The sequence below is a fragment of the Centroberyx gerrardi genome, chromosome 19 (assembly GCF_048128805.1).
Source record: "Centroberyx gerrardi isolate f3 chromosome 19, fCenGer3.hap1.cur.20231027, whole genome shotgun sequence".
Lineage (NCBI taxonomy): Eukaryota > Metazoa > Chordata > Actinopteri > Beryciformes > Berycidae > Centroberyx > Centroberyx gerrardi.
This window is the reverse complement of record NC_136015.1, coordinates 14869083-14882247: the sequence shown is the minus strand read 5'-3', so window position 1 is coordinate 14882247 and position 13165 is coordinate 14869083. Positions and strand designations below refer to the sequence as shown.

General features: G+C 38.7%; 1 protein-coding gene across 1 annotated transcript; it reads left to right on the top strand.

Moving 5' to 3' along the window:
- The first annotated feature begins 3114 nt into the window (after window positions 1–3114).
- LOC139923848 (relaxin-3 receptor 1-like) lies at window positions 3115–4317 on the top strand. The gene has a single exon (XM_071914730.2). The coding sequence runs from the start codon at window positions 3115–3117 to the stop codon at window positions 4315–4317; it is 1203 nt and encodes a 400-aa protein (XP_071770831.2).
- Window positions 4318–13165: the final 8848 nt, after the last annotated feature.

The window sequence follows — 13165 nt, the reverse complement described above, 5'->3', positions numbered from 1 at the left end:
TTTTCAATCTGTATGTAAGACCCATGTAGTTTTAACCATCAATATTTCAAGTACATACACAAATGCTCGATTTACTGCTAAACAGGTATGAATGGTCCTGATTCACCATGTTTATACAAGGATCCATTACTAAGCCTTGTGGAAGGCTTAGTAATGGATCCAAGTTTGTAAACTTAAAAACCTCCTCTTGTCTTACTCTTGCCTATCAGTATTCACACAAAGGTAAATATGTACATATGCTGCTTTCCCACACAATCAGCAGGTTTTCAGTCGTTATAATTTGTCTTCAGGGTGTTTCTCCCTTTGTTGGGTTTCAGTTCAGAATAGATTTTAAATTACTATATTTTGCTGGTCAATCCATTTTTGTTTTCAGCCTCTCAGCGGTACCAGTTAAAGGTGATTTCCACACAGAATATGCAGAGAATATGCATATAGGGGATATGATGGGGTGGAGCGTGAACTCAGGGTGGGTGACATCCAGGCTAATGTAGGTGACCGCCTTCAACATATTTCCTTGTATGTTGTGGAACATAACTGGAACATCCTGGAACATAAGTGCAAGACCAAGACCGAGTTTATGATAATAAGGTAAGAGTTTTATCTATATATAGCTCACCTTGTGTGTATAGAAATGTAGTACAGAAAGAGTTAAATTAAATGAACTGTCTAATCAATGAGCCAAAACAGGCAGATTTTGTTTTACTTTCCTATGTGTGATAATTTTCTTTATTCTAAAAAAAAATATGGTTCTCACAATCATTGACATCCCTTGTTGCAGGGCAAACCACAGTCCCCCCCTAAGCTTGTTTTGTGGATTTCTCTTATAGTAACTTTAAATGAATGTCAATAGTCTTTGAAGAATTCAGATTTTATTTTTTACTGTTTCCTACATTATGGACTACAAGTTTAGTAGTCCATAATGATAATGATAATGATAATTTTGTTTAAATTATTAAGGCTCTGAGAGAGGAAAATACCCAGAAACTATTGTATTTACCACGTTTTCCATGCTCAAAGACAGTTGACAGTTTTGTCATTAGAGTTAACAGCACCCGACTGGATGGTCTTCCAGATGATTTTAACAAATTTTTGATGATGTAATGTGCCGGAAAAGGTCTATAAGAATTCTAATTCAGGTATAGCTGTTCCATAAACTCATTTCAACCCATTACCTAGCCTGTACCTGTTCCTAGCCTTAAACAGCCCCTTTGCCTGCCTAACCTTTAGCCAGAAGACTCAAAAGTCTTGATTTAGATAACTACCTTTTGATCGAACCCTAACCCTTAAAATAATTCTAAAATCTTGTCCCACTTTAGCTACATAGATACGATATATGTTTTTGTCTTCCCCAAACTGGCTTGGCAGGTCAAATCAAACATGAAATAAGACTGTATGTCTCTTTGGTCATGAAAGGTTTAGGTGTAAATTACTTGAAAAGCAAAGTAAAATGAACGCTAGACCTGTACAGTTGTTTGACAGAGGGCATCAATAGCTTTCAGTTTGATTAACCTTGGGAGAGAGAGTTATTAAAAAGAGTGATTAAGGAAAATGTAATTTAATCTTTAATTTAATTTGATCCACTCCACTCTGTCCTGATGGGGCGGTCAATGATTCACAAGTTTAACAATGGACACTACGTACAAATATTATACATCATCAGACAGAAATAGAACTGCAACAAGAAGCTGGATAATGTGTGACAATCTTCTTTATGCATAGGCACCTAGTAAACATTGTTTAATGAATCTTACCTTTTCAGATAATTAATGTGTAGAGTATGAGAGGGTTTATAACATTATGTGGGGACCATAGGAAAGCTATTATAAAGCTAAATTATGACTCATCAGTTACTGCACCAAGTGTTGAGTTGATGCAGTTGCACAATTTTTTTCTGGACACTTACAAATTGATGACAGAAAACTACCTCAAGTCCCCCAAGATCCTTGCGTCCTCTGAATGACCCCGGTTCCATAAAGCTGTGATTATCCTGGAGGTCACACTAAGTCCTCTAAGGTGCTAGTGATTATGTAAAACTGCAAAACTGATGTTGCCATATTCATCACATATGCAGATGGCTCCCAGTCATGCCCTACTTATGATTCCTCAATTGACTGCAAGGTCCAAAGCACATACTGTAGTTTTTTTTTTTTTTTCACATTGCATCTAGTACTACTGAAGTTCAAAGGAGAATAAAACTGACTTTATGAAGTTTAGGTCATCAGTCTATCTGCTATGCTTTATTAAAATTACTTCAGATGCAAATCAGGCATAACATGTCTAGTCTAGTCTAGTCTAGTTTATATATGTAGTTCTTTATCACAGTCAAGTCTCAAAGGGCTTTACATACCATCATATACCATACATACTGTATACACATCATATACATCCTATACTAGGTCATGTACATACTTCATATACATTATTTACTACACCATATACAGTACATACTACACATATTCTACATCATGTACTACATCATATACATCACCATGCTACACACAAACACACTCACACCTTCAATTCACCTGACTTGCATGTTTTTGGTCTGAGTGAAGAAATCAAAGAGATCTTTAATTTCTCACATATCAAATTGACTTGGTTATACACTGTGGTTATACATTGTGGCCTGCTGTGGTTGGCTGTGAAGTCATATATATATGAGTGCACGCTAAAAAGTGAAAATATTCCTCTAAAATAAAGGGCTTTGGAGGACTGTTGACTAGGGCAAATATCATTTTCAACTTTAAAGAGTGCAATTTGCTTTCTAATCATTTTACATGTATATTCTTTTTGCCTACCAGTTACATTTCAAACAAGGTTTGATTCTTTGGGATTTAAATTAGATTATCTTACTCAATGGGTAACACTTTAGTGTAATTTGTTTATCTGACAAGAGCCAAAGGTCTAATCTACTTATTTACCCATAAACCTGCAGCGCCTATTATATTATAATAATTTCCTCTTTCCTTGCAGGGATTGATGACTGCCAGCAATTAAACAGACAACCAGAACTTTAATTTTCAATTCATTATTGATACAAGGTGTACAAGCGGAAAGTCAAACAGTAATTTGGCAACTGTAACCTTCAAGAGGATTGTCTTCAGGGGAGCTGAAATGTCTAAAACTGACTTCAAGAGACTTGAGGTCTTCAACAACATGCTGAACAGGTGCAGTAAAGACCCATTCTGCAATCACTCCCAGCTGATTTACCACAATACCAGCTTGATCTATGACCTGGATTTCCCCGGTGACGGCTCCCCCTGGCTGCGGACAGTCATCTCTGTGGTCTACTTTGTTGTGGCTACTGCAGGAATATTGGGGAACCTGCTGGTGATGTTCCTGCTGTATTTCACTCGCACCATCGCCACAGGCACCATCAATTTCTTTGTATTCAACTTAACTTTGGCTCACCTACTTTTCTCCTTGGCCTTGCCATTCTGGGCCGTGGACATTGCGCTGGACTACAGCTGGCCCTTTGGTTTGGCCACATGTAAAGCTGTATCTTTACTCACAGGTCTGAATGTGTATGCTAGCTGCTTCTTCCTGACAGCTATGAGTTTGACCAGGTACTGCTCTGTGGCAACTGCGCTCCAACCTAACGCTTCCCTATGCAGTCGATTTTGCAGTTCTCAGGTGGCCACAGCGTTCATCTGGGCCGGAGCGCTGGTAGCTGCGGCACCTCGAGCCATATTTGCAGACCTCACCCGCGTGGGCATAGGCAACGACACGGCATGCCTGCTCCGGTTCCCAGATGGCACAGCGTGGCTTGGGATAAACCAGCTCCTGAGAGTGGTGCTGGGGTTTCTGCTGCCCTATGCCATTATCATTCTCTCCTATTTGCTTCTGCTGCGCTTCCTCTGCCGGCATAAACTGAAAGGCGGCAACGCTCGCCGGAAGGCCCACATCTCAAAGTCTGTGGCAGTGGTAGTACTTTCATTCTGTGCCTGCTGGTTCCCCTACAATATCCTCACCCTTTGGAGTATCATGATCCAGCTTGACATTGCAGACATCAGTCCCTCTTTCTACTTGGCTCAAACATACTTTTTCCCTCTGGCCAACTGCCTGGCTTTCACCAGCAGCTGCTTCAACCCCATCATCTACTGCCTAGTTCGCAAAGAATATCGCGTGGCCCTCCGCAATCTGGTCCTGAAATTAAGTCTGGCTATTATGTCCAAGATCTGCCTCTATAAAATTAATTCTGATGAGGGGCAGGGACAAGCCAGGCAACTGGCCATTCCACTCAATAACATGGACAGCCAGACAGTCCAAACAGACACAAGGAGATTAGCACCACTGTCCGCAGTTTCCACCCCATGAAGCCACAATCCTTGTATTTTAGAGAGATCAAACTTCTATAAGCCTTTACTTTAGTTTTATGTACAGTAACAAGGATTGCATTTTGTTTATTTTAGGATTTTTGAGCATGTGCTTCACAAAGACTTGTGCTTCAATGATATCTCATGATTTCAATATCCCAAATGATATAGGCATACTTCTGATCTAGTGTGAAGTGAAGAAGCTGCATCTTTAACATTCTTGTATATTCAATTATATTTTACACTTCCTAAGCTATTGTCTGTCTACATTCTTCAGTTTTAGCTGTATTGTAGTGAGAAGAATAGGCTTCATGAAGATTTGAGCCTTGTTTAAGGAGGCATGCTGTGAGTTTCAATTTGAGAAAATGCATTCACTAATTCCCTAGAAACTCCACTGGAAGACATCCTTCTACTCTGCCTGAAGCCTTTTTCCCACACCATTTGAGTGTCCCCACTTTTCTCTCCCTCTTTATTTAGGTAGGGTAGAGCTGAAATACTTATTATTATCATTATTATTAAATACAGTAGTCTATTACAAGTTTACTATTGTCCTTTTTGGAACAATTAACAGTGCTAGTGCTGCTATTGCTTTGGATGGTGGTTGTGCATGGGTGTGCACAAAAAGATTGTCATCCATTTGAAAATATGTTAATAAATAATTTTTAACCTGCACTCCCTGGTTGTTGGCCTTGTGTTCTGCACCTCACTCACTCCTATAACACGTTTGCAGCAAGACAAAGAAAAATAGGTAATTTCATAAAGATGTAAATAAAAACATTTGATAAAATAAGAGTTCTTATTTAATGCAGTAATTGTCTTGATCTTTCATTATGGCGTTTGTATCATCAATCTTATAAGGCATACAACTATGGAAGTAATAGTGCAGAGAAAAGGAATTTTAGGCAATTTCTAACTCCAAACTACAGTTGCCCTTTATGTTTAGTCTTATTACAGTGAAAATTAATTACAGTAATGAAGCCGTACAGACACATTACACTGATGTTGTGTCCCTTCCCAAAAGAAAAAAAAATGATATTGTGGTTACCCAGATTAACACAGCACTAATATAAATAGGATGATGTCAAATATATATGTTGTTGTTAATTGGAGAACAATATTGATCTCAACTGTTAATGGCATTTAGCAGATTGACAAGAAGGTGGAGCGCTGCCTGAGTTAAAAAAAAAAAAAAAAAAAAAAAGAAGAAGAAAGAAAAAAAAGAAAAAAAAAGAAGTGGGCAGAAGGTGCACATTGGAGGGACCACCCAACTCACACACACACACACATACACACACATAAGTGTGACAAAGAAGTTTTGCTTCAGTGTTACATGTTTTCATTCTGTGTGTGAGGTGCGTTTTCTTGCTTAAGATGCAAACTGAGTTTCCCATGGCTGGTAGCTAAAGTGGGCTTGCTACAATAACTTGGTGACATTTTGGTTGAGCACAAATATATCATTTTGTGTCAATGAAGACTGTTCAGTGGTTTAATTGACAAAGGTGGAGATTGTATTCCAGATTTACAGTATCAGTGTTCTTGTAATGGCAGTGCTGCTGTCGCCATCTAGTGTCCTTTTACCTGACTCACTGAGTTTGATTCACATAGAGCAGGGTCTCCACTGTATTTTCATGCTTGAATTAAATGTTGACAAGTTGCTTTTGTCTGATCAATTGTGTACATTTCCTCACATTCTGCTGTGCATGAGTGTTCAACTTACAATATGAGCAGATCTTCCTATAAGGCAGCTCTTGCTGGCAGTGTGCCATATCTGCAGAACATGGGACTGTTGCATGCTTTTCATGTTGTACTGCTTGGAAGGCTAAAGCATTTCTACTGTTCAAAGGAACCAGCCCAGGGATTAAAGGCTTTTAACTCCATTCCTGAGAACTGCCTTGACTTTCTTTCCTATAGAATTAACCACACAAAACAGCACTGGGTTGTTTTTTTTTGTTTGTTTTTTTTACATATTAATTAAATTCACACATCAGTCCTCATTTTCTGTTTCTTTAGATTTAAAACACTGATGATAATCATTTCCTTTTGCCATTAATGGAATCATTCATAATCCTGTATATCTCATATATCTCATATCTATTTTCTAAAGTTTTTCTCATCCAAATGTGACACGATAAAGCTATGGATAACTTTTCAAGGTCCGTAAAAGAGAAAGAAGACCTTATCTTGGAAATATTGTTTGACTGAAGGAAGCAAGACTGAACAACCCTTTTAACCTGATCGATAAAACAGAGTTCTGAATTAAATACCACACCCAGGCTTAACATTGTTGCATAGGTTTCCTATCTTCTCTTGAATCTGATTGATGGAGTTTAGGGGCCCAAACAGAACAATCTCAAATGTATTTCTGTTAAATTGGAGGGAATTTTGGGACATCTAGCACTTTATATCTGAATAGCAATCCTTGAGGATACTGGAGAACCCTGTTTTAATGGGTACATACATGTCATCTGCAGTGAAAATTAATATTATGTTTATGGATGATATCACCAAGTGGAAGCATATAAATAGAGAATAATAGTGGCCTGGGTGTGAAATTCATAATTTCAACATCAAATTTGAAAGTTATGTCTTACACATTCTTGGTAACCCAGAGTCGAATCAAGATTGTGAGATTATGACCAATATTGTGAGAAATCTTCATCTCCTTCTCATTCTGTGCTCTAGGATCCCTGTGTGCCACAAGGTGGTGCTGTTGTTCAACTTTTAGGACTAACTGAGGCCCAAACTAAGCCCACACACTAACATGGATGCACGATGCATGGATGCACAAATCATATTCCAGAATTGACATTATGCAGTTTATTCAGTAATGTCCTATAATAGTCTCATATTTCTATATAGTTTTAGCACAATCTAAAACCATGTAAGACGTCTATCTGAACCTTAGGATGTTCAGTTCCTTCTGGACTGTACAAGAACAGATCGGTTCCAACAATTCTATTTGGATTCTATTGTATTCCAATCCTTTTTATTGTATTCCAATCCTTCAAATGACTTTTGAACTAGCAACATAGGCGAATTACTCCTCCATCACAGACTCTGTACTGGTCTTGCAAACGTTGAATGGGAATAACCACTCAATTTAAGAATCCATCTATGTTATGAATTTCTGTCATCTAAGACAACCATCCATATTGTCGTGTTTAAAAACATTATGGCAAGTCCAGTTGTGCAGGGTGAGTCAGTTAACACTGTATTTTAGAAATTCAAAGATATAGTATTTGCAATAGCTGAACGCATTGGGAAGGAAGGAATTTCACTTGGTTATTTGGTGCTGACATTTTCAAGACAGATATTGTCAGGAGTCCAGCCAGCTCATCTCCTTGAGCTCTTTTTCTCTCTCTGTGTTGTCTGTCTTGGTCTTGTCTTCCACTCCCAGTTCCCTCTTGTCTGTTCTGTGTTTTATGTTTGTCTTTCAGATCTCAGTCCAGTTCTAGTTCAGGCTCCGGTTGTTCATGTCGGCCTACTCACCTTCCCGCCTCCTGCATCACCTGTCTCCGCCCTTCCCAGCTGCACCTCATTCCCTCATTAGTCCTGTAGTGTTTTTATACCAGTCCATTTCCCTTTGTTCTCTGCCAGATCGTCTAGTGATGTACCTCTAGTCTGTTCCAGCGCTTTTTCTACCTGCCTGTTAATTTGCTATCCCGGTTTGATCCTGCCAGTTCTTGACTTTGTTTCCCTGCCAGTCGTTTCGGTACCTTTGCCTAAGTTTTTGCCTTTTCTGGTTTTGACCTCCTGCCTGTTTGGATTACGAGACTGCCTGCCGATTAAACCACTTTATACTGTATTCCTGCCTCCTCCTGTGTCTGCATTTGAGTCCTCACAGATTAGATTAGATTAGATTAGATTCAACTTTATTGTCATTGCACAGAGTACAAGTACTAATACAACGAAATGCAGTTTAGCATCTAACCAGAAGTGCAAAAGAAGCAGTACAAGTGCAGTGCAATGTAATGTACATATATATATATATATATATATATATATATATATATATATATATATATATATATATATGTATGTATATAATATAAAATAAACTATAAGGGTAGTATGAATGTGTTAAGATATATACAGTATGAACAGTATTAACAGTATCAACAGTGGATATGAGTATGCAAGATATATGAATATGCAAGATGTATATAATAATATATATAGTATATTCAGTATGGTGTATGTACAGTATGAACAGTATTAACAGAATGAACAGTATGAACAGAGTGGTATGAATACGTTAAGTATATAAATAGAATAAATTGTAAGGGGTAGTATGAGTGTGCTAAGATAAATAACAGTATAAATAACAGATAAATAACAGATAAATAACAGTATGAACAGTATGAACAGTATGAACAGTGGATTTGAAATGCAAGATATATACAGCATATATATAGTATAAACAGTATGGTGTATATTATATACAGAATGAACATGTGTATAGTAAGTATGTATAGTCACTGGAGGAAGGGGTCTGGGTGTTGTTGTGTGTGTGTGTGTGTGTGTGTGTGTGTGTGTGTGTGTCTGTGTGTGGGGGGGGGGGTGGGGGGGATGGGGAGGTATCTGGGGATGGGGGCTGTGACCGTGGTGCAGAGTTCAGTAAGGTGACAGCTGAGGGGAAGAAGCTGTTCCTGAGCCTGCTGGTCCTGGAACGGAGATTCCTGTAGCGCCTCCCAGAGGGGAGGAGAGCAAACAGTCTGTGGCCGGGGTGTGAGGTGTCCCTGACGATGCTGCGCGCCCTCCGCAGGCACCGCTTGAGGTGTACAAGATCCGTGACAGATATAGAATTGACATAGTATCTGTAGGACAAAATGTAACAGGACCGAACATGTAGTGCAGACAAGATGTACTGTATAATAGTAGACTAAGCATAAATACAGTACAAGTATACATACATTCAGAGCCGAACAATTGCTCCATGTAGCAGCATTGGCAACAGCTGATGTGCTAAGGACAACTAGGTTGTTAGAATGAATAGCTTATGTTAGAGTTCATGTGCAGATTATCAGGGTTCAGTCAGTTTGTCAGATTGCCATTGGGAAGAAAGTGGAGGGGTGGTAGTATGTCAAGCAGGTGGTTGCCCGGGTATAGGCGGGGTTGGCAGCGATCTGCTGGCTTCTTGCAGGTTTCTGATGGAGGGCAGCTGGCATCCCACTACCCGCCCATCCATTCGTATGACACGCAGCAGTCTGGTCTTGGAGCGGGAGAAAGCAGAGCCAGACTGTGATGAATGATGTGAGGATGGACCAGGATTGGTTGTGACACACTGAGTTGTGAGTTGACGCAGGAACAGCATCCTCTGGTGGGCAATCTGAAGATGTTCTCATCCCATTTGAGGGTGTTGCAGCAGCGCCATTGATTACCTGGGGCAGATGGGCCTGTGGGCGCTTGCAGAAGTCAATCATCATCTCTATTGTGTTGAGAGTGTTAAGATCAAGGTTGCTGAGCCCAGTAAGACGCCAATCTGGCCACCTGTCTGTGGTATATCGACTCTTTGTTGTCTTTGTTGTCTTTGTCGCAAACGTGATCAGCTTGACCGAGGGGCACTGGAGATGTAATCATGATGTATAGCAACTAGAGGAGAGGGGAGCACCTGTGCTCACTGAGAGAGACCCGGAAAGCACGGGGCCCATCTCCTGTCTGTCAGAAAGTCCGTGATCACTCGACAGATGGAGGGTAGGGGGCGGGGCTATCTTGAGCTGGGCAAGCTGACCTTGCAACAGCTCTGGGACGATTGTGTTGAATAACAAGCTGAAGTCAACAAATAGTATCCTGTCAAGGTGTTCCAGGACATGATGGAGGGCCATGTTGACCGCATCATCCACACAGCAGTTGGCCCTATAGGCAGACTGCAGGGGGTCAAGATGATCACACTAAATCTATTTCAAAGAGCTGCTTGTCATAAGAGGGTATAATTTTGCTGTCCTAGTTTAAAGGTGAGCTGAATTTTCACAGGCTCAACATTAAGTTGGAAATCCAATGCAGAGGACAGCAACAATTTACAGGAGGTCCTTTTTCCATTGCAGTCAACAGCAGCATTGTCAGATTTTGCTGTCATTTCTTGTTGAAAATTAATTATAAATAATCTAAAATTCCTTTATGTCTGCCATCTGCAAACCCCAATCTAAATGCAGCTCAAGATTTAAACCTGTGAGGTCATGAAGATGTATGACCTGGACCTTCCTCATAAACAATGAATGGGAAACTGATTTTGCGAACCTGCATAATGTATGTTTGAATTTTCATCCACAAATGAGCTTTTCTACATAGTAATGTCAGAAAATGTACCCATATGCCCAAAAAATTCCCCTCAGTCCTCTCACCGTCACATCTCCATCTTTCCTAATTCAATCTCATAGGTTCTGCTAGTTTTAGTTCTGTTTTCTTGCTTTGTGTGAGTAATGACTGGACTGTCCAAAAACAATACAGGAATAACATACATAAATCTAAATTCCTAAGAATGTTTTGCATATTTTGTTACTTTGTAATTATTGCAACTTATCAAAATGTTAATGTCAAACTCGTGAATTCACTGTTGGTCAGATCTGAATAAAGTAGTTGGCTGGAGAACTTGAAAGAAAAGGTCTTCGTTTAGGGATTCATTAATTTATTTAAATCACTGGGAAAAATCACCTGAAAAATGAATACATTCCCTTTGTTCAAACATAACAAATCATATCAATCAAATATACTTACACTAATAATAATAATTACAAGAGTAATCATACCTACAATAATTATCATTATGAATTAAACTACCAACATTTATATAACATCCACCATACAACATCGGGGGAGTTGAGGGTATGGCTTTTCCGAGGGGCATGGCTTATTTCAAAAGAAATGTCAAGTAAATTAAGGTATTACATCCACTAGGCCTAATTCAAGTCAGTAATCCCACTAGCTAAATTGTGACACAGTAGATCAATTGTGCAGAATAAGAGCTGCCAAGAAAAATACTTAAAGTGTTTCATTCCAAACTTCATCTATTTTACAAACATAAAATTGTTCACTGATGTGCATTACACATTATTCCAAATACAAAGGTTATTATATCCTCTAAAATGTCACTATTTTGTAAGCATAGGACTTCTTCAGAAAGCCAATAACTTGGCTAGTCTCATGCTAGTGAGTATTTGTCACATTTTTCAAAAGAGGGATATCTCATTTGGAATGAAACTCTTGTCCCATTTCTTGTGCCATTTTATGTACGGAATAATACCAGACGAGGTGTGAATTTAACAATTTAAATGGATGATGTGCGGGCCGGGAGCCACCCAACAAAAAGCAGAGAGTAGTTGCATCCATTCAAATCATTAATGTGCAGTTTGAATGGTATTATTCCACTTTAACCATGGCCATTTGCCAAAGATTAAAAATAAGGAGCTGTCAACATTTTTGGGCATTTGGCATCCAAAATTAGAACTTCTTGCTAGCATTATCTCTGTGTCCCTGGTAACACCTGAGAGTCTGACGAAAACCTGGAACACAATCACTCACATCCCATAATAAAGGAGATTCTTATGTAATGGTAACGGCACTTCACTACTCTAGCAAACAGGACAAACCTTAGAAATGGCCTCGCGACAGCAAAGGTTTTATAATCCTAAAACAGCGTTGAGCAAGCAACCAAAAACGATGCCTGACTTTGCATCTTTGAAGGTCGGTTAGTAACAAAATTAGAGCTTTTTGCTAGCGATATCTTTTTTCCTATCAATGAAACAAAATGAATGGAGACCAGCCAAATAGAATAACGTATTCTCCCAAGCCAGGGTATAAAGTATAATAAAGGCCCAATTCTTAATTAAAAAAAAATAAAAATAACCGATAACAGAAAAGGGAGATGACAGCACGATTTGAGAGGTAGCATACTGTACCACTGCACCTAATACAGAGAAAGTTGTTTAACTCTTTAAGAATATATGGGCATCATATCATATACTTGATGTATCTAAAAAGCTTTTTCAGATTATGGATTGCAGTTCTGTGAAATGGAAAGAGAAGCACAGTATTACATTTCAAAATACTGTATTGCAATGCACGGCAATAAAAAAAAAAAAAAAAGCATATTTCAAAATAAGATTACTTAAAACTGCAATCCAGTATTGTTGAAAGCACCACCGCCATTTTGGTTATACAACACAGGCTATACTGTATATTTGAACAACATTGCTGCTGTATTATTCCACCTTGAACAGAGAACTGCTGTTAGATTTGCCATAAGAACGACTTTAACTTATTCAGTTTCCATCCCATGGACGCAGTCACAGGCCATGGCACTGTTGTTTCTGGATTGCAGCATTAAGAGTTCATCTCAAAGAATAAGTTTACTACAAATTCAACATGCCTAAAGGCCTACCTTTGAATGAAATACAGTTTACATATAAGAAAAGATATACATTAAGCTATTTTATACATTTCCGGTAACATAAACATATAACTTTGTATCATTGATATTCAGCTTGAAAGAAAATGTCTTTTTAAAGGCAAGAGGTTAAGATAAATAATATCAACCATGAAATTTGCGATATAAATTATTTTGACCAACATACAGAGTCAACCAACACACTGCTTATTAATTCATCACCTGACTACAAAAAAGACATATAATATACAAAGTAGCTTACAAGTGTTTTGTATTGGCATGTTATTTTGGGCCGTGTGGCACAGACTGTAAGGCAGTCAACTCCTATGCACATATACTACATATCCCTGCTTGAAAATCCCTTATTGTTGTAATGTTTTCTCTGTCTTTCTGCCCTCTCTCTGTCAGTCTCTCTGTGTCCATTTCTCTCCACACTTTCATGTCGTATAATGCAAAAGGCTGAATG

Bases quoted from the DNA above. Each gene is read 5' to 3' on its own strand.
- LOC139923848 (XM_071914730.2), top strand. From the start codon at position 3,115: ATGTCTAAAACTGACTTCAAGAGACTTGAGGTCTTCAACAACATGCTG.